General features: G+C 44.3%; 1 protein-coding gene across 10 annotated transcripts; it reads right to left on the minus strand.

The window, feature by feature from the left end:
* Positions 1 to 37: 37 nt before the first annotated feature.
* Positions 38 to 20349, minus strand: LOC117428179 (phosphatidylserine decarboxylase proenzyme, mitochondrial-like). 10 transcript variants are annotated; one of them, XM_058994257.1, is made up of 8 exons: positions 20249 to 20349; positions 19310 to 19356; positions 18639 to 18814; positions 4600 to 4836; positions 3673 to 3808; positions 3135 to 3284; positions 1637 to 1797; positions 38 to 1349 (listed from the first exon to the last, which is right to left on the minus strand). In XM_058994257.1, exons 1-8 carry the CDS (start codon positions 20311 to 20313, stop codon positions 1080 to 1082), a joined length of 1242 nt encoding a protein of 413 aa, XP_058850240.1. In that variant the 5' UTR covers positions 20314 to 20349; the 3' UTR covers positions 38 to 1079. The 10 variants fall into 10 exon arrangements, with proteins under 10 accessions (XP_058850240.1, XP_058850242.1, XP_058850238.1 ...); XM_058994259.1 differs by lacking the exon at positions 20249 to 20349 and adding an exon at positions 20134 to 20214; XM_058994255.1 differs by lacking the exon at positions 20249 to 20349 and adding an exon at positions 19631 to 19740.
* Between the last annotated feature and the right edge of the window lie 24 nt (positions 20350 to 20373).

The following is a 20373-nucleotide window of genomic DNA, read 5'->3' on the forward strand; positions in this document are numbered from 1 at the left end:
AATTTACAAAACCCAGTTAAGAATAGGCATTTTAAAATTTGTATTAATGACTTTTTTATTATTTAAAATGTATGCAGTGTTAAATGAGTAAATGATTCAAGTATTTTACATTACATATAAAAAATACTGTATAACTAACTTGAAATCCCCCAGTGGGTTCTCTTATCGGAGCTACTCAGCCTAGAAGGTTCTTGGCATCAACCTGCCCCTTGTTTTTGTAGTTTTTTGCGTGATTAAGCCAGGAGACACTGGTCATGAGTCGAGTTCTGTGAGGGTTCGAGTTCTGTGAGGGTTCGAGTTCTGTGTGTGTGTGTGTGTGTGTGTGTGTGTGTGCGTCTGGTGGCCAGCCAGGTTCTTCAGTGTGACAGAGCAAGCAGGACAGACTGCCAAGCCGTGTCATCACATAGCTTCCTTGATGGAACAGCAAAACAAAAGCCTATACTGTAGGCATCTTTAGATTAACAGCCCCTTATAAAAAATAACAACCAAACCCCACCCCACGAACAGAAACGTACAACCTTTTTGGCACTACAACGAAACGAAACAGATCAAGTAGAGTTCAGCACCAGGCGTTTAAACTAGTGGATTGTTGGCCGCCACTGGGGCTCCAGCCAAGACCCTTCGACGCATTAGTAAAAAGCTGTGTGAAGAAAGCTGCGAGAAGATTGTGGCTTCAAACTTGATTTACATAACAATGTTTTTTTTGTTTTTTTTTCCCCTGCGTGTGTGTTTCTGTGGTTTTTTGTATTAAAAACGGTAAAAGGTGCTGCTTACAGTATATGCAACTTTGTGGAGATTTTAAAAAACGGGGAAAAAAGAATAATCTCAGTGTGACTAAGAATCAACAACTTCCCTTTGATAGAAGCAACTGGCACTGTTCTCATCATAGCAAGCGATGAGGAGTGTGTGAGAGAGAGAGAGAGAGAGAGAGAGAGAGAGAGAGAGAGAGAGAGAGAGAGAGAGAGAGAGAGAGAAGTGTAAATAGAAGCATGTTGTCTCTCAAGTACATTCATGCCGGTCCTGGGCAGAAGATAACAAATCTTCCAGTAGTCTGGCGTCTCGCTCCTCTTTGCTCCAGTTCACACGTTCCCTTCGGAGTCCTTTTCCGCATCCGTTACAGTCCCTCTCATGGTCCCGAGGGCTTCTCCAAAGCGGATCTTCTGCCCAGCGCTGATGTTAAAGGTAAAGTCTTTGGGGGCTTCGAAGAGGAGGACGATGGTGGACCCCAGGTTGAACTCCCCCAGGTGCTCCCCTTTCCGCATGGTCACCCCATCTTTGTTGTTGTTGGAGATGTAGCTAAAGTCATTAAAGGAACCTTTGCTGTAGCGGGGGCTGTTTGTGTGCAACTCCTAGGAAAACACAAGTGGTTACAAGTGGTTAACTCACACATAAACTCACGCACATTCAAGCAGAGGTTTGTGCAGGTCGAAAAACGACAATCTAGATCAAACGTAATAGAAGACCTCTTCCGCTCTTCCAGACTAAACGACAACAGAACAGAAGAGGTGGAGGGAGGAGAGGACAGTGGAGTGACGGTCTTATTGGAAAATATACCTGTGGCATTAGGTGCTGGATGGCGGTCATAATACAGCTTCAGTGCACTCTAGATGTTTTTAGGTGTCATATTGCTACTCACCCTGTCAAAGTAGATGCGGATGGATCCTACGTTAGTGGCCCCGACCGCGGTGAGCGAGAAGAAGCCGTGTGTCCACTCTCCGCTGAGGACCACGCGCTCGTTGTGACAGAACAGCTCCTTTATCCAGCGTGCAACGCCAGGGTTCACCGACATGAGGGATCCTGCAGCGAGCGGAGCACAAGAGGAGAAGATCATTGCAGAGAGAGAGAGGGAAAGAGAGAAAAAAAAGAAGCAATGATTTTTTTTTTTCAATGAAAAATATATTGATTGTGTCAAACTTTCAGCAGCTACTTTCAATAATGTATATTTTATAATACTTAGACTTATTATTACACATGCAGACAGACAGGCACAGTAAACCCTGCAGGAACAGACCAGATAACAGATTTTATTTCATCATCATCATTATTATTATTATTATTATTATTATTTTCAATGTAAATGAACAGCAGGGGTATTCAACAGTGCTAACAGTCCAGTGACTGCTGGTTTCAATGTATAAATATATATTTTATAGACATTAAATTCTATAAATAATCTGCATTCCTTTTTTTGTTAAATCCTGTTGCACAAAGAATATTTTAACCGTTGCCCAGGGAAAGCCAAGATTCAGCAGACAAGAGGCAAATGACATTTAAAAAACACACACAACGAAGCCCTTTGTTGAAACAGCAGTTATTCATTCCTGTGTAATCCTGCGGGAATTAATGAATTGGCTCTCTCAGCTGCAATTAAACACAACATCATTCAGCATCTTTCTGCTGACGATGGCATTCCCTGCTGGGGTCCCATCAGCTGTTGCACGACATTTCTTTTCTGCTCGCGGGGCTCTGGGCTCAAGCCGGTGGGGTTTGCTGCCAAGGTCCTGCATTGCATCAACAGGCAATTTTAATCTCCCTGTCATTACTGCAGCAGCGCTGGCTCTCACATCTCACATCCATCCACTTCTTTAACTTGTTTAAAAAAGTACCGACACTGTGAAATCGTACATGAATATGCTTTAACTGCACTGGCATGAGATCCGCACATGCCTGACTTTCAGTGCAATGATCCGTTCAGTTACTGCGGGATCAATCCAAGGAAAAGCCTGCATCACCACACCTGTCATCACTTTCATTTGAGTGCCATTGTTTTAGGGCAGTACAGCGTGGCTGTCTGGATTAGTGATTTTAAGAGAGAACACAGTTACGGAGTGCCGCTGACAGAGCCTTCGCCAGGGCAAGTGAAACTGCTTCTGCAGCTCAGACACTAAAGATCTTGGGTTTGTTTGGTAAAGGTGGGCTTGGGTTCGATTGCCTGAAGCTGTCTATCAAACCAACACGGCAGTTTATTTAAACAGTACCATGCAGCATTCATGTGAAATGTGTAGCTAAAATTTCTAATTTCATGTTATTTCTATTATTATTATTAATGGAAGATACTTTATAAAGCCAGGTCATTGTGTAAAGTAAGAGATGAGGTGTTGTTGAGAGCAGGGAATGTGCAGGACTCTGCTCACCAGGGAAGTGGCGCCGGTGTGCCACGCGCCAGTCTGCGGGGGAGTGGAAGCAGTGATAGTCCCCCGGTGCCAGGTAGATCACACAGTGGAACAGCTCGTTACCCTCCTTCGTTACCAGAAGATCCTGGAACGAGCCTGTGTCGTCTTCACCTGCGGAGCCAATACACCAGAATACACACTGAAAACCAGGAACGCAGCCTAAAAGAGGCATTCACATTACTTTTTAAATAAAACTAATCTATAACATTTTTATTCCTGTGAAAATTATTGTATATATATATTTCTACTAATTCAACCATTTCATTTCAGGGATGGAAATAAGACTCCCCTTGCATAGCAGTTTCCCCCCCACTCCAGATTGTAATAAGAGCTTGATTAGCCCCAGGGTGTGTTATTAAACTCCTAGTAAAACCAGGAATGGATCACACTGCAATAGGAGCCTTGTTTCCATCCCTGAATTCAGGTTCTCTTTTTCCATGCATCGAGCGTTCCTGCAGCTCTGTGGTTGCTCCACACACCGCTGTGCACACATGCTTACTCTTCTTAATGTTCAGGTCTGTCCAGGTGTGTGGGCCGAGGAAGGTTTCCAGTGAATAGGTGACTCCTTTCACCTGCTCCACCTCACAGTTCTTCACCCGCCCGAAATGGAGGATCTTGCCGTCCGAGGGGCTGATCTAGAAGAGAGAAGACGATAAAAGAAATAAAATCCGGCCTCCGTCACTTCAAACCTGCAGTCAGAGCCACACACTCTAGCACAGCACATGCCAGCCTGCCTACCCACTATATCTGACCATGCATGCTTTCCTGGAGGGAAGGGTTAATGCAGACCACACTGCACCGGTTCTAAAGGAGCGCATGGAGGTTTACATCAGAGTGCTACACACGTCAAGATAGATACTCCAGAATATACTGAGAAATGTTAGGAGAAATACAGGTTGGCCCCAGTACGGTCTTCACCAGTGCAGATGTAGGGGCTCTGCAATGAAGTTTGTTGGGTCTGAGTGACTCACATTGCAGGGACAAACTTCGGAAAGCCAGGAGCGATTAGCAGGATTACTTTGAAGGTGGAACACTTGTACTGTTTCTCGCATTAGGTTAAGTGAACGAGCTCGACAGGTCTGTAATCTGACGGGTCTAACGACCGCAGTAAGGCAGTGAATTCTCTCAGCAGGTTTGTGATCACGCAGAGTTCTAGCTAAATGCATTCGGGAGTTGACAGACTGAAGTTTAAATTGCATAAATAAAAAAAGACCAATTGATATTTGTGACCTGTGAAAAAAAGTCACCCGAATTCTCAAATATATTTTGCATGCACATAGAAGTATTTTATTTTATCAAATTATTATTAACCAAAAAACCGCATATAAAAAAAGCGCGTAATGTAAAATCCCACAATAGATTTGCAGCATTGCCAGCAGGATCTTCCCACTGGTACATTTAGCAAGAAAAAGATGAAGCGTCTCACCACACAGTGCGAGTCGCAGACGGGGCGGGCCTGTGGCTTCAGCTTCCTCCTGAAGAACTCGCTGAGGTTCCTGTAGTGGTGCAGCTCCTCCACAGCCGCCTCCTTCATGTTCACCCCGAAGGTCCAGATGTACAGGCTGTAGACTGGTTTCCGCAGCCAGGTCGGCAGCTCCACCTGATTGAGCCGGCCCCACGCCCGGGACAGCAAGCGTGTGGGGATGGACTTGTAAAGGGCAACCTGGAACACAGCGTGACACTGCGGTCAACAAGCACCCAAACAAGAGACAAGAGCACAACACACACACAGCAAGCCATGCTAGAAATAGCCTTCGTTTGTTTGACTAAGTGTACACTTATTAACTAGAAAGAGTGTCTCTGTCACAAGTGTTTAAAGGAAACAACTTACGACTATGAACTTGCAGCCGGTTACATTTCAGAGTGTTTGAAACTGAGTTCAGAGCATATGCAGACTTAAATGAACCAAGGACCACTTCCAACACAAACGAAGAAGGGCAAGTGGAGAATGCATCCCACTGTTCTCAGTTCCAGGGTTTCCTGCTGTGCAAACGTTCTGGGGATAATGTAACAGCATGTTTACACAACTCAGAATGTCTGTCATGCAGAACATCTGTGCTTAGGGCTAAGACAATGGTCCTGTGAATCTTGCACTGTATGGCATTTAAGAACTACAATGAACTACTGCTGCACAGCAACAAGGAAATAGGGATGCACTGCTAGGCAGTCTGAGTGCTTCATTTTCTAATAGATGTGATTTGTATTTCATGGGGGTGGGCTGAAGAATCAGCCATATACAGCTTAACCTGGTTTAAACCTGGTGAGAAATTCAGCTGCAGCAAGTCACTTAAATGTAGGGGCTTACTTAGTAGGAACATTTCTTGCTCATGTTTTACAGCAGTACAAAACAGAGGTCTAGAACCTAGGAAAAAAAACAAAAAAAAACAAAAAAAGCATTGCTCCGGAACTGCAGGTTCAGCAACCTAAACTTTACAACTTCAGAACACTTTTTTTATTTTTTGGAGGGCCAGTGGAAACAAGGCACACTAAGGAAGTAAAAAAGCAGATGAATTATTTGTTCAGGTTTGTGTGAGAGTTTTGGATGCTGGGGTAACAGAGGCAGACACAGAGGCAGTGCATCGATACTCGCGCGTACAGTAAACACAGAGGCGTCCCGCGGAGGAGAACACTTACCCTGCTGCTCGGTCTCCATCCCACTTTGGAGAGGGGTTTAAGAGCACCGAAGGGCAGGAAGTAATAGAGGAAGGAGAGAGGCCAGGAGCGCAGCTTCAGGGCAGGCTTGGACATACAGCTCAGCTGACCCAGCCTGCGTCTCAGAGCCAGCTGGGGGAAGTGTAACCTGTGGGATCACACACACGCACACACACACACACACATCAGATCAGATCGCTTGAGATTGCACACCGATTATTTCACAGTATTTTCCTATGTGTATGCTATGCATTTACTCCTCGGTATAGCATGGTTCTGCACCATGCTTCGCTACATTTTGCTAGATGCTTTCGCAACGGTATACTGCAGCAAAACGTTTTATAAGGGAGAGACTCAGTTCCCACTCGCACCAACTTACTCCCAACGTCTTCATGCCGATCAGTGCAAGAGCAGGCTCAAGATTATCCCAGCTGAACATCGCGACTCACTGTCTGACTACAACCTCATAGGAGCTCCGTGACTCGGGTCAGTAGACCTACTGCAGTGATCTGCTATTTCACTGAATCAGGGGCTGCCCAGTTTCCACAGCCAGCTCTACAAGCCAGACGAAAAGCTCAGCAACACCAGCGCATGGAGACAGGTGTCTTAAGAGGAGCCCTGCTAAACTGCCAGCCAGACAAGTCCCTGTGATCAACCACCTGAACCACGCCTCTCCGCTAGTAAATAAACCAGCCCAGTCTCATCTCGGCAGAGCGAGCGTGTCAGACGCTGGCACACTGAACATTCTGCATTGTTTCTGTGCATCACAGAGCAGAGCTCCCGTACAGAACGCTCAATACGAATCTGATTCGCTTTCGTGGTCAGAACATTCGGACGTGTATTTACAGCGCAGTACTGCGCGCTGTCTACCCGACGGCAGTCTAGACTGCGAAGGTGATGATTAATGACAACAGAAAGAGCGGTTTACTGTAGACAGAGGCCTTAGGATGAGTGACAGATGCAGCCTTGTTGAAATAATACAGGCTAGAGTAGAGCACTGAGAGGTAGCCACCATTTAAAAAACAGCTTTTGCACCACTCAATTTATCAACGCATTTATCATTTATCAATGCATTTATTTCCTACCCAAAAAAAGGAATATTAATGCAACAGAAAACTATTTAAAAAAACAACTTTGGTTCATGCAGCAGCTCTTCATATAAAATTGGGAGGAGTTCACTACCCAGTTTTGAAATATTAACAAAATGATTTCTTTTCTTTTTGAAATTGTGGTGCTTGCGCGCTACAGATGCGATTTATAGACAGAGGAGAGATCCGACCCCATGCTCTTAGGACATGGAAAAGTGCAGGTTACAAGTGTGATTGACCCAAGTGTAAACCCAGGTGTCTGTGTGTGTGATTGTAGTTTGAAATGCCCTGCACGCTTCAGCGCTCTGGAACACTCAGATTTGCTAGCTATGAGGAGCCCTGCTGCTGTGCACGGTGCATTCCTACAGCCCCACTTCTTACGGCCTGGGGCGTGAAAGCCTGAATAGCAGCAGAGCAGTCCAGGTACTTCTTGAAACTATTTACTATTCAAATAATTAAAAAAAAAAAAAGGCTTTGTGTTGCTGACCTGTCGTCTCCCTTGGTTCATTTTTGTGTAGCAATGAGACAAGTAACAAGCACGCAGATGGGATAATCTTGACCTGCTGCACAAAATACAACAGAAATGAAGCACACACCGCCACCCAGGTTTCCCTGCATGGGGACATCCCTGTGAACTGAAGCAGCATGTGCAGATGTGTGCACATCCCTGTGAACTGAAGCAGCGTGTGCAGATGTGTGCACATCCCTGTGAACTGAAGCAGCATGTGCAGATGTGTGCACATCCCTGTGAACTGAAGCAGCATGTGCAGATGTGTGCAGGGAGGAGCTCCTGCAAACAAGCCAGTAAGAGTGATTAATAAACACAGTGCACACAATAGCAAAACATGTAGACTGGTTATTAGCATGTCAGCAGTATCTGTGCAGTAGACCGCATGGTTTCATTTAAAGCATCCCATTTTAAGAAATCCACCCCCACCCCATCCTGGCCAGTAAGTAAGAAGAGCAGGCAGCAGTTTCCTGGAGTTTACAGGAAACTCAATGCATCTCCATAGTAACTGTACTCTGGGTGAAGTGGTATCAGATTAGACATTTTATTGTACTGCCTGGGTAGAGTTTGAGAGCCAAAATCAGCTTGGGACTATAGCAACTGCAAGGGACTATAGCAACCATCTGTGTGTTTTTCTCTCTCTCTGTCTCTCTGCCTGCCTCTGCCTCTGCCTCTGCCTCTGCCTCTGCCTCTCTCTCTCTCTCTCTCTCTCTCTCTCTGCACGGAGTTTGAAGACAGAGTCCCACATTTGTGGAAGTGCGACACAGAAACAGGAAGAGGCCGCTCCACCTTGGTTTTGGCATTGAAAAAAATATATATATAAAAACCGAAACTGTTGCTGTGTTCTAAAAGCACGTTTACTATCTTCAAACTTTAAATGAAGGAATCAGGCTAAATAAATAAGTGACTGAATGAATGAACCAATAAAGAAGGCAGGCATTGGATCGGGCTTGTATTTGACAGTATGTGTCGGTGAACGAGGTCATGTTCTGTTGAAAGTGATGAGCTCTGCATGTCCCACACTGAGCTGGATTACACCTCAGCAGGTTAATCCAGGCTCTGAGGGGCATTTTGTACACCCCCCCCCCCCCTCCCCTCGTCCCCCCTCTTAATCGAACTGGGCCTCAACTCTGCCTCCAAAGAGGAATTAATTACGCTGCCTAACAGCAGGCCTGAAAATACAAGCCTGCCTGCCTGCCTGCCTGCTCTGCGTTTCAGAAACCCTAACAGATGGACAACAAAGACACAGCTGTGCCTGAGACTCAATCTGATTCTTTCTTTGAAGGCATGTCGGTGTCCCAGCACAGTTAAAATGGAAGCAGCAAGAGCCTTGTTTACAATTGCTAGGTAAAGCGGTTCAAATCTTTTTTTTGTTTTTTTTTGTGCGTGTCTCTTTGCACAGCTGTTGCATACAAAAGAAACAAAACACCCGAAGATAAATCCTGCAGAAGCGACTGTATTAATTCTGCTCACCCAGCCTTTAAAACAGTTTGACTCTCTGATTCCTGAGCGCACAAACAGATTGGAAAACAACAGACTAGCACTAGAGGAGACAAGAGCCAGCCTAGCCGAGCTCCTATTCTCCTCTTGAAGAGAAAGCATTCTGGTCAGCTTGTGTTTACATCCAAATCACAGCTTTCCTTCTGTCAAACAACGACCAGGAATCCTGAAAACAGCTGCTATCACAATGCCAGGAAACACACACACACGAACACACACACACACACACTACAATCCAGTGAGCAGGCACTAGCGTTGCACAAAATGTTTACTTTCCTGCCTCCCCCAAACCCACGTTACTCACCACAGCAGCATCCTACCCCAGTGCATTTCTGCTGTATTTCCCACATACATCTCAGAATGTTTTCTTAAAGCCCTGGTGCTGTGCACAATGTAGAGCGAGTGAGAGAGGGGGGGGGGGGGATCGTTCTCCTCTTTCCCTACTGCCCTCTTTCCACGGCCCTCCCCCTCCCTTTCTCTGCAGACACAGCCTGGCCAATCAGTGTACTATAGCATCCCTGTATCTCAATCCATCCTCTTTCAAACACACACACACGCATCCTAAACACAAAAACAAGGTTTTTACAATCCCACGAACAGGAAAAGTCCTGTAGCACCAGAAAATGCAATCTCTCAAATAATACACCCGGGTGTTCCCTTAACTAACTTATCTTTCTACTTACCAACCTGCCCCCCTCCACCCAGCCCTGTTCAAATCCAAACACACACATTACAGTAATTAGGGCAAGCACAAGCTTTTCCCTGCTGCTTCTGCTGCTGCTGAGTAATCCTGTGGAGGCATGGAGACGGACTCTGCACAGCTACGATACCTGAAGCGGGCTCTCCGGCTCGAGGCAGGCCCCTCTGCCTGGCCTCCCCCCTCTCTGTCCTGCAGGTCCTGCTCCTCCCCTGCCTGGCTGGAGCTGTCGGGCCGAGGCCGTCGGACATGAATTTTAACTTTGCGGAGGTTGTAGCAGCAAGAAGGAGGACTATTTACAGATCTGTGGCATCTCACCATTTCCCTGGGTTCAGCGGTGGACGCTGCAGGCTCGATTGACACATGATCAAAGACTTAAGCCGATCCCCTCTCTCTCTCTCTCTCTCTCTCCCTCTCCCTCGCTCTCTCCCCCGCAAGCTCAGCCTCGCTCAGTCTCCAACACGCAAGCACAAGCGTGTGACGTAGTCCTGGGTCCCAGCTTCTCCGGAGGCTTCTGCTGACTACAGTAATTTGCTTCCCCTGCTTTGTCCTGGGCCGGCTCAGAACAGAGTGCAGCCTCAATAGACTTCAAATTCCTACAGCAGACAGACGGGCTTTGCAAAAAAAAGAAATGATCTCTATAAGAAAAGTACTCATTACAAAAGAACAAGAGAATAGGACATAATAATAATATTAATAATAATAATCACCTACAGTAGATTGCTTAAGATTTCAAAGATTTTAAAGATGTGTTCTGCCTATAGTGCTTGGGTATATGCTGTTATATGAAACTGACAGTGAGAACTACACAGTCCAGGGGTTAGTAAAAGCAGAATCCTCCAGAGTACTCCAAATCCATTACTCCAGATGGGCCAGATGGATTTCAAGACACTTTCTTATCAACATATCAGGCGGTTTCCATTAGGAAGACGTTCCCATGAACGTCAGCGCAATTTAAAACAATATAAATATAGATGAGCTTTTCTACGACAGCAGCCAGCTGTCCAACGTCTCCTGCATGCTTCTCTCAAGGGACCATGTGTTTGAAAACAAACAGCATTTATAGATCCTCGACGGCAGGGAGTTACTATTTCCGTGTATCTGAATGCATGTAAATGATGTCATGCAGATTGTTACTCTGCTCGCTTTCTACTATGTGAGCCTTGCACTGTACCCAGCAGCTGAACTGTCTGACGCTGGCCTCCTAACACAGACTGGGTCTTACTGGAAAGAGCCCACACTGTCTGACGCTGGCCTCCTAACACAGACTGGGAACTTACTGGAAAGAGCCCACACTGTCTGACGCTGGCCTCCTAACACAGACTGGGTCTTACTGGAAAGAGCCTGTATCATCTTATTTTTTTATTTAATCCCCACTGCCATCAGTGTTTTAAGCCTGTTCATCCTGTTTGTCCACAACTGAAAACCAATCTACCCAAATCACCGTGCCAGAGATGAGCTCATGGGAATCATTAGCTGGGTGACCATTGCTTTTTCAATTCTTCCAGATGGATGACCAAGATTTAACCCTGCAGTCTCTCCACGTGTTCACTACGAGCTGGTAAGAAGCCGTCAATACGGTCTCCTTGCTCTAGTGCTCGGTGCAGCCAGGCTGGCATTGAAGAGCTTGTTATATTCACTACTGGACAACACAAAATAGTAAACAAACTTCTTATTTCACATTTTTTCATTTTAAAACAACCTTTGGACAGGGGTTTTGAAAAACCCATTTTAAGCATTATATTTATTTATTTATTTACACCTTGCCAATGTGTGCTAAACTAATGAGAACTCAAGTTTAAAATGCCAATCTTATCCAGCAGTTCATTGAGACAGTATTCCGATGCAAGAGAAACCTGCTACATTACCAGTCAATAACCCAATGAAGTGATCTAAAGGGCTGTCGACACACTGAAAATTGATCCGACTAACTCCCCTCACTGACCCCCCCCGGCCATGGGTTCGAGGGACCCCTGCAATAGTCTGGAATTCTGTGACGGAACTCGGCCGAGACAATAAGAAGACACACCTGTGCTTGTTTCCTAGGCACTGTGGCTAATCAAGCTCGTATTAAAACCTGGAACGGGTGCAACGGCTCTGCAATAGGAGTCTCATTCCCCCTCCCTGATCCAAACCGCTCACAATAATCCTCTCTGTCTGTCCGTGTCTGAATCGTGTGCCCAGCACAAGGTTGATGTGTCCACTAAAGGGATTGGCCTGCTCCTAATTGGCTAGGACTGCTTAGCGGTGGTGTGAGTTGGGGCTGTCTCACCCCCCTCAGCCCAGTGTGGGTGCTGACTCAATCACAATGCACATTGCCTAGAATATCGTACAGGGTGCTGTACGATGCAAACTGCACGGGGGGGTCCACTCCCCGGGGGGGTCACAGCGGCTGCCCACGAGTGTGCTTGCTGGCCACTCTGAACTGGAACAGGTTGCAATTACAGAGCCCTGTACTACATTTCTTATGATATATTGTTATAATGTTAAAAGTATAACTAGCTAGCTCATTTCAACTAGCTCATTTTAACGCAATATCATTTCCATCTGATACAAGCCATTTGATACAAAAACATTTCAGATGGCTGCGTCATATCTACATCAGGGTCTACCACGAATATATACACATTGAAATATTTACACAGCAATAAGAGGCTGTGTAAAACTGTCCATTAGAGTCTCAGAATGAACCTACAATGAACTCACACAGCACAGACATTCCTGTAAACTCTTCCCTCTCTGTGGTTCTGTGTGGCAGCGAGAGCCTCCCTCGATAGAAGGCAACCCTGCACTCGCTCACAGCCCTGATAGATAGATAGATAGATAGATAGATAGATAGATAGATAGATAGATAGATAGATAGATAGATAATCTCAACTACAACATTTTCTTCTTAAACTACTTTTTGTTTTTTTGCTTAGCAATGAAAACCATTACCTGTGTTTGAACTCCTAACAGTCCCTGCAGTTGTGAATGAGTGAATGAATGAATGAGTGAGAGATTGATTGATCACTGCAAGCCGACACAGGGGATAATGCCACGGTAAAAGCAGCTTCATATTTAACACTACAATCTGCTTCGCTCAGTGAGATTATAACCCCCTGAGGAGTCAAATCTCTGACAGCAAGGTTTGTGTTTTTTTTTTTTTTTTTTTTTTTTTTAAAACCTACAAATGAAATTTACAAAAATCCTCCCAACTTTCTAGATTTCTCATTTTATCAGACATGAATGCATTTTATTTTATTTTATTATTTTTTTAAATACACTGATATAACCATTCCACAAGTAACAAGATAAGCATCCTGGATAGCTTTATAAGTGAGCCATTAAAAAATGATCTATATTTAATCTTTCCTCTCTGCATTCTATTCTGAGGGACTCCCCAGCAAAGGGTTTCCCTGGGGGCTGGCACATCACCAGATCGGATCCTCTCACTCTCTGCTCCTTTCCCCCACTTTCCACTTCCCCTGAGCCACTGAAAACAGGTGGCACTATGAGGAAGTAATCCTTCCTTTCTAGCAGCACTGATAACAGATACTTCTCATCCCATTGCTGCAATGCAATGCTAAGAAATAAATGCAAAGTTTAATTACAGCCCTGCAGTTCCAACTGGTGCCGTTCATGAAAGCAATCTGGACGCCCCAATGCACTGCTGAGGCTGCAGTGCACGCCCTGTAACTGGAGCTGTCTTGATCTAACGCAGGCTTCATAGTTCATTGAATCGTTGGGATTTTAACAGAACTCTTAAATTACCTTTTAAGGCTAAAGCAGAACTTTTGCACGGGACTTTGATGAGCCTCTTCTTGGAGCTGAGTCACCAACGGTTCCTTTTTCAAATGGCACGAGTCCAACAATAGCTTTCTGTTTCTTTTGTTTGCTGCAAGACATCTGTACAAACTGTCCTGGCACCCTGCCTCCTTCTCTTGCATCAAGTACACCAAGACATCCCAACAGGGCTGACAAAAGGGCATTCTAGAGACTTACAAAACCGAAACCGGTGTCGTCTCTCTGTTTTTAATTATTGTTCGATTCTATGCAATTAATTAAAAACAAGAAAGGCACCAACACACAACCCATACCACACTATCTTTAATTAAAATCAGGAAACGCTAAGCATTTCTCTTACCCTTTTAAATGTCTCTCAATCTGCTATACGAATGATTGGGGACAGGGGGGGTAACTACACAGCTCATGTGTTTGAGTAAGATTTCAGTCCTCTGAAGCCTGTAGCTTAGACTGGAACTAATAGAACTAAAACATGAGGTTTTTTTTTATTTGATATTATTCAGAAATAAGATCTATATTATTCAGAAATGATACAAAGGATGAAGACCCCTATACACCTCCCCTTAGTGTGTGAGAACAAACCAGTCTGAGCTAACTCGAGCAACTGGAAGGGCACACAGAGCGCCTACTTTTAAAGAGTGATGTGTATTTGAGGAGATTTCTGGAATCCGTTCAGAACCGGGCATTCCGATTCCGATTCCAAAACTATTTTGAAAAACATGTCAATGTGTGGGGGGGTAAATACAGATTGCGTTAACTGGAGGATACATAAAACATGTTCTGCAAAGGAAACATATTTGCCAGAGACTGTACATATAAGATAGGATACTTAAACGATGCAGCTTTTGCGATGCTCCGACAGTACTGTGCAATCTATGAAATCGCCCTGTATAATTAACGTTTACAAAATAATCAATAATCTTCAATTTGCACAATAACAGTTTTATTACAACAGTGAATGCCATTGTGTGCTTTTATATGAACCTTGTTAATTGCAAATTCACAAAGCTTACAACTTAAAAAGTCTTTCCCCACATGTGCAAACAGGTCAGTGTATGTTAGGGTCCCAAGTGGAAATGCAACCCAAATCTTGTCGTGTTCTGCTTGGGGTCGTCTTGCGAATGATCCCATCGAGGTGCAGAACATTCACTTTACCCAAAGCCGATCTGAAGAAGATCCGATCATCCCTTCATGTCAAAGTGACACTAGTTTGAATTACCCGTCCCAGTTTTATAATCTTCATATACAAATGAGACTGAATTATTCTCCAGGGAAATAAATAGAATACAAAAAAAAAACACTTAAAAAAACAACAACCTGTTAATGCTGTAATAAATAAATCCCAGACCTCCTCGAACGTGTCAATTCTAGTTATCAAATGAAATGAATGTTTTTAATAATCAGTTTTATTAAAAACATAACAGTACTCCGTGGAACCGGATCCCTATTTGTATCTGGATCGTCGGTTCCAAAGCAGGAGCCGGGGATCCGATTTCAAAGCAACCGGATCACACACCTCTACGTCTGAATCATTACCCACCCAACGACTCGCACTATTATTATTATTATTATTATTATTATTATTATTATTATTATTATTATTAATCAGTCATTTAGCAGACGCTTCTATCCAAAGCGACTTACACAGACTAGGGGGGGTGAGCTATGCATCCACCACTGCTGCAGAGTCACTTACAATAGGACCTCGGTTTGAGGTCTCGTCCGAAGGAAGTTGTAAAAGATCACATGAACAGCTAGCCTTGTGCATCACTTCACATTCAACAGTCATTTCTTCACTAAACTGAAAAAGTACGTCACCAAATAAAGGCACAAATTCAACAAAACGACTGGTTAGCACAGACTAAAACAAATAATAAAAAGAGAAACTGAAAGCTGTTAGTAGAAAAACAAGCAATACCCAAGACTTCAGAATCTCTAAACCGCTAAGAGGATCCATCTCAAAACTTCATTATCACGGATCAAAGACTGGACTAAAATGATCACATGCCTCTGTTGTTTCAGTGTTATTATGCTGTGTTTCAAAGTCAAATACTATACATTACACACACGTGTCTGTATTACTAAAAAAGACATTTCAGCTTTAAAAAAAAAAAAAAAACTGGGTAGAGTATAAAACAAACAACAAAAAAAATACACCACTAACCTTTCTGATGGTTTAGCAAACTGATCCAAAAGATCTCTAAAGCTTGAAATATTAAAGTCACAACACACACACAAGGCAAAGGGTTCTGGGTGCTTAGGAAGCTCCACAGAGAAAGTTCTCCCGACTCCTTTCCAAACTTCAGCCCGGTTAAGAAAGAGCAGAAACTTCTAGCAGCTGTTGTGGCTGACTAACGGACTCCCAAACACTCACTCTCTCACTCAGTGACTCGAGCTGTGGTGTACTGGAGGAAGCGGTATTTATACAAGCCCTGCCCTTCCCACTGCATGACGAGCAAATCCACTTCCCCTTGAAGGGGTCAGAGGGTGCAGAGCAGAGCTGCAGGGGCGAGCTGTGCTGTGGAGAGGGGATGAGTTGGAACTCGAGGATAACAAGTTCAGCCCTCCCCTACGGCACATTTCTGTACTGTTGGGAAATGTTTAGAGGAAGGAAAAAACACACTTTTTTTTTTTTTTTTAATATATAGATCTTCCACATAGCACAGGTCTAAGGCCAGAGACACACAAGCAATCTAAGCAGTTTTTTGTTTCTTGGCATCTCAAATTGACAACTTGAGTTCAAACACATTTTCGGTTGGCAATCAAGTTGCTGGAATAGACCACTGCACAATTTTTCTATGTGCCTGTGTGTGTTCAGCCTAATAGCAAATCTGAATCTTTTTATTTGGCTAATACACGGTTACACACATATCTTATTAAAAAAGGTATTTAAAGAAAAACCCAGGTAATAAAACAATTACACAAGAATGATAGAAGAAAGCCTTCTTGCCAAACGACAGAAACAGCCTTGATATTTACAGCTCCAGGAGGTAGAAAGCACAAATGACCCTTTGAATCCTAACATTCTGTAAGATTAAACTTTAGTATTTTATTACACAATACTGTCCCAGCAGGGACTCCATCGATCTGATGCAATGTATCACAATTAAATATGAAAAGAGGAACTGGGTCTATTTGACTCAATCCCCAAGGAGCCCACAACAGCGGAGTCCAGAGCTACCGCTATACAGAAACTACGTCAGGGACGCGGCAGGAAATCTTCACGTCGCTAAGTTCCTGTAACTTGCAGACAGCCAGTAAAATCACTCTCAGACACGCTGATGCAGGATTTGGTAACTTAAAAACCACTTCTGATTCACCGTCACTAACATCACGTCACCTTCAAAAAAACCCAAAGAAAAAAAAATAACCCAACTTCTTCAATTCAGGAGCAGTGATGCGTTTGTCTGAAGAAAGTGGGAATAATGTCTTTTTTTTTTTTTTTTGGGAAAGGCTGGGATTGATCTAGAACAGCTTGAATTTGCAGGAAATCGACCGAACACACCACCACCGCACGCCTCGCCCCCCTGCCTGCCTGCCTGCCTGCCAGATCTGTCAAGTGTCATTGTTAGACCTGGTGTTGGTATCAATCAGACATGCCGATGTGTTGCTCACTCGGGGCAGCATGCACACACCACCGCCTCTGTTAATGTGACCTTCCAGAACTCACTGTCCAATCCTGAAATATCACCGACACTTCAGAAAATGTTTTGCTTGATAAAAACAAAGGTTGCACAAACCATGGAGCACAAAGTGCATCCTTCTGATACAAACAAACAACTTAAACAAACACAGCAAGAGCCAGCAGTGCCACTGTGTTTGTAAAGCTGCTTTTTCAGCGACAAGAACAAACAGCACTTTAAACAGAGGGCTGCATTCTCGTGACCCAGGAGACACACAGGATCACCATGCATGTGCTGCTGGCTCTCTGCTGCTTGAAGAATACAAACCAGTTTGCCTTGGGCTTGTGCAATAACAGCATAGCGTGATCTTCCACTTCAAACCACGCATTGTGGAGCCACTGTTCTAGGTCTTTCCACTCTTAAACAAAGCACTCCCTCTGTTTCATTGCCAAGTTTTAAAAGCACAGCAATTCAACAACAGAAGCAGGAAGTCCATTGTAATACAGCAGAACCGTGCAGACAACTCCAGTTCTAAGAGGCTCTGCCAGCTAGACCTTCATTTCTCTCAGATGCTTGTGTCGTTTCGCTGTGATCTCTTTGCATATGCAGCAGACCAGAGTACAGTAAGATGGGGCATCACAGACCGGGTGATTCATGATGGTACTTTTTGTGCATTGTGGAAATGCAGCTTTTGAAACACCCCCCCGAAAGCATGTCAATCAAAGCCCTCTGCACATCACTCATCCTCTCACACTTGAGTTCAGATACTGGACATTCACAGTATGGATTTACTGAACGGGATATGAACAGGGTATAGATACAATGAAAGCACTGCTGTCTGTGTCAGCACACTGTACCCCAGCATCCAAAACATGCTTTAACAGCTTGCCCAGTCAATATCCGCCCAGGGGAACAACACCACAAAATAAAAAACACGCCTTCAAAAGGCATCACACAAAGCATTTTCAATGTCTACAGAGCTGCAGCCTCTCCATTCAAACAAACCTCCTTTCACAGGCACCCCAGCGGATCTGCTTCACCAACACATTGGGAATGCTTTTAAAATACATTACAAGTGCTTTAGAAGGAAGCTACATGTGTTGCAGTTAAGGACCATTTTTGGAACTGCTCCCTAAAGCTCTTGAATATTTGTTTTGAATGGTATAAAGGATATAGTGGTTATGTTATGCTTGGAGTGATATATTGCCTGGGTACAGTCTAATAAAATCGCTGTTTGCATCAGGCAATTACACTAAGGCTAGTACAAAATCAAATGTGAGAATTGCAATATTGTAAAGTTGGGGTACTGGCAAGCAATTTATCCTTGCACAAGTGCAGCAGTTTCTGCATCAGGGGCAGTAATGTTGTTTGCCGGTTGCGCATGTTGCATGTCCAAGGACTAAGCTGCAGTGGAGCTGCACATTGTGCTCCACACTGCCGCAGTATCCCTCCCGCACTCTGCAGAAGGCATGTGTTGACCTGCCAGTGACTTTCTACAGCAGGTATGTAACCGCCTGTTTCTGTGAAGCCTGTGTGAGGGCTTGTTTTTACATGGAAGAGACCGCACCCCCCAGCACTTGGCAGCAAAAACCACTAAACCGTTTCCCCAACCTGCACTTCATGAGCCACACGTGGCGGAACCTCGATCCCCTGTCTCTCCAGCTCCCTGTCCTTGTACCGTCCATACTGGGAGTAGCCCAGGTAGCCGCTGCCAGTGGCTAACAGCACGTGTAGGGGCCGCAGGCGGGCCACCACTCCCACAGAGGCAGCATGCAGAGCCCTCCGACCTGAAACAAGAACACAGACCCAACTGTGAGGCGCTTCATTCTCATGAGCAGAACACAAAGCATGAACAAAGAAAACTTGAAAATGACACGAGGGAGAACAGAGTTATTTATTATCGTTCCAGCTCCTGTACAAAAGAGTTGAGTCTATTAAATAATCCGGTGCTGGACGATCCATGTTAATCTTGCTTTACAGGCACTATTTTTTTTCCTTCCTTCTGGAAGTTGTTGTATTTTCTGTTGGAAGAGCTATACTGACACCTACAGCCCATGCAGGGTCACTACATTTCTCCAAGAGCAAAGAGCACATTTTTCCCTGTAGTGCCCATTCATTTGATAATAATACCCAGCATGTTCTCAACAAGTTCGCTCACATTGAAAATGTTGCACTGCTTTCTTAAAATGGCCAAGTGACGGGTGATGACACCATTCTTAGACTTGTATGAAGAACACTTTTAAAAGCACCTTCTAAGAAAACAAGTTGAACGGGATACTTACCACTAGAAAATCTTCGACAGGGTTGTCCCAGATTCTCCCCAAACAACCTACAAGACAGACAGAGAGCGGATGAAAGAGGAACAAAACTAGATCGTGTTAAACAGTCGCTGCCAAGTAAATACAGTCATTTTTTGGAGGACATCCTTTATTATACACAACTGTGCATAAAGAAAAAAGTTAAGGCAGAACATCTGCAAACCTCGAAGAAACGCTCACAGAGAACGTACAACAGCAATGCAGAACAACTGTAGTTTTGCGTGCTGGTGTTATATATTAATACACACACATATTACATGTTTTTATATTTAAAACAAAGTGAACCTTAAATAATATGGACGGTTTTGTGCAATTATAGTAATCAATACATCAGTTACGCAGGCCAATTCAACTGATAAGCACACAACTTTGAAAAACATGCATGGTGTTTTTATAATGAATATGGGGACAGCTCAGGAGTTTACACTGTGAAGTCCTGCGTGATTAATTGGCAGGTCTAAGGTAACCTCTGACTCCTAGTTCAGAGCACGGTTTGTTTGTCTATTCTGCAGTAATTACCAGCTGTAAGCACCGGAACTGCAAACGCCTGACAACAGGAAGCAATGGCAAGGTTATATAGCTATTTATAGTCACACAAAGACAAAAATACTTATTTTTGTATTTTTACAGAATCTCGTGTGTGTCGCTTGAAAGGATAATGTAGTTGTTTGGCACCTGCCGTCTTGTGAAAACAATTCAATATTAATATCAGTGAGTGCTAATCGTAGACCCGTGCTTTGTACCCTTATGGAAACGTTGCAGTAATGTTGCGTAACACTTGCACGTACATATGCAGCGCAAGCCGGACCCGAGCGGTGCTGGGTTCACGTTTTCGAACCCGGGCTGGTAGACAGTACCAGAGCGTGTACCTGTCGATAAAACGCTCGAATTAAACCGAGTTACCTCCCACGGCAGCCCGCTGCAACCCCGAACCGAACCACGCACACCTTCAACACGGACGCAGCCATCTTCTTCGTGAGAGAGAGCGGCAGTGCGGAAACAGCCAATCAACGACTACTCTGAGCATG

The sequence above is a fragment of the Acipenser ruthenus genome, chromosome 21, assembly GCF_902713425.1.
Source record: "Acipenser ruthenus chromosome 21, fAciRut3.2 maternal haplotype, whole genome shotgun sequence".
Classification (NCBI taxonomy): domain Eukaryota; kingdom Metazoa; phylum Chordata; class Actinopteri; order Acipenseriformes; family Acipenseridae; genus Acipenser; species Acipenser ruthenus.

Coding starts and splice junctions, on each gene's coding strand:
- LOC117428179 (XM_058994254.1), bottom strand. CDS start 9,939: ATGGTGAGATGCCACAGATCTGTAAATAGTCCTCCTTCTTGCTGCTAC. Junction 3,809..4,599: donor TCTGCGACTCGCACTGTGTG/GTGAGACGCTTC, acceptor TCTCTCTTCTAG/ATCAGCCCCTCGGACGGCAA. Junction 1,350..1,636: donor TCCGCATCTACTTTGACAGG/GTGAGTAGCAAT, acceptor GTGTTTTCCTAG/GAGTTGCACACAAACAGCCC.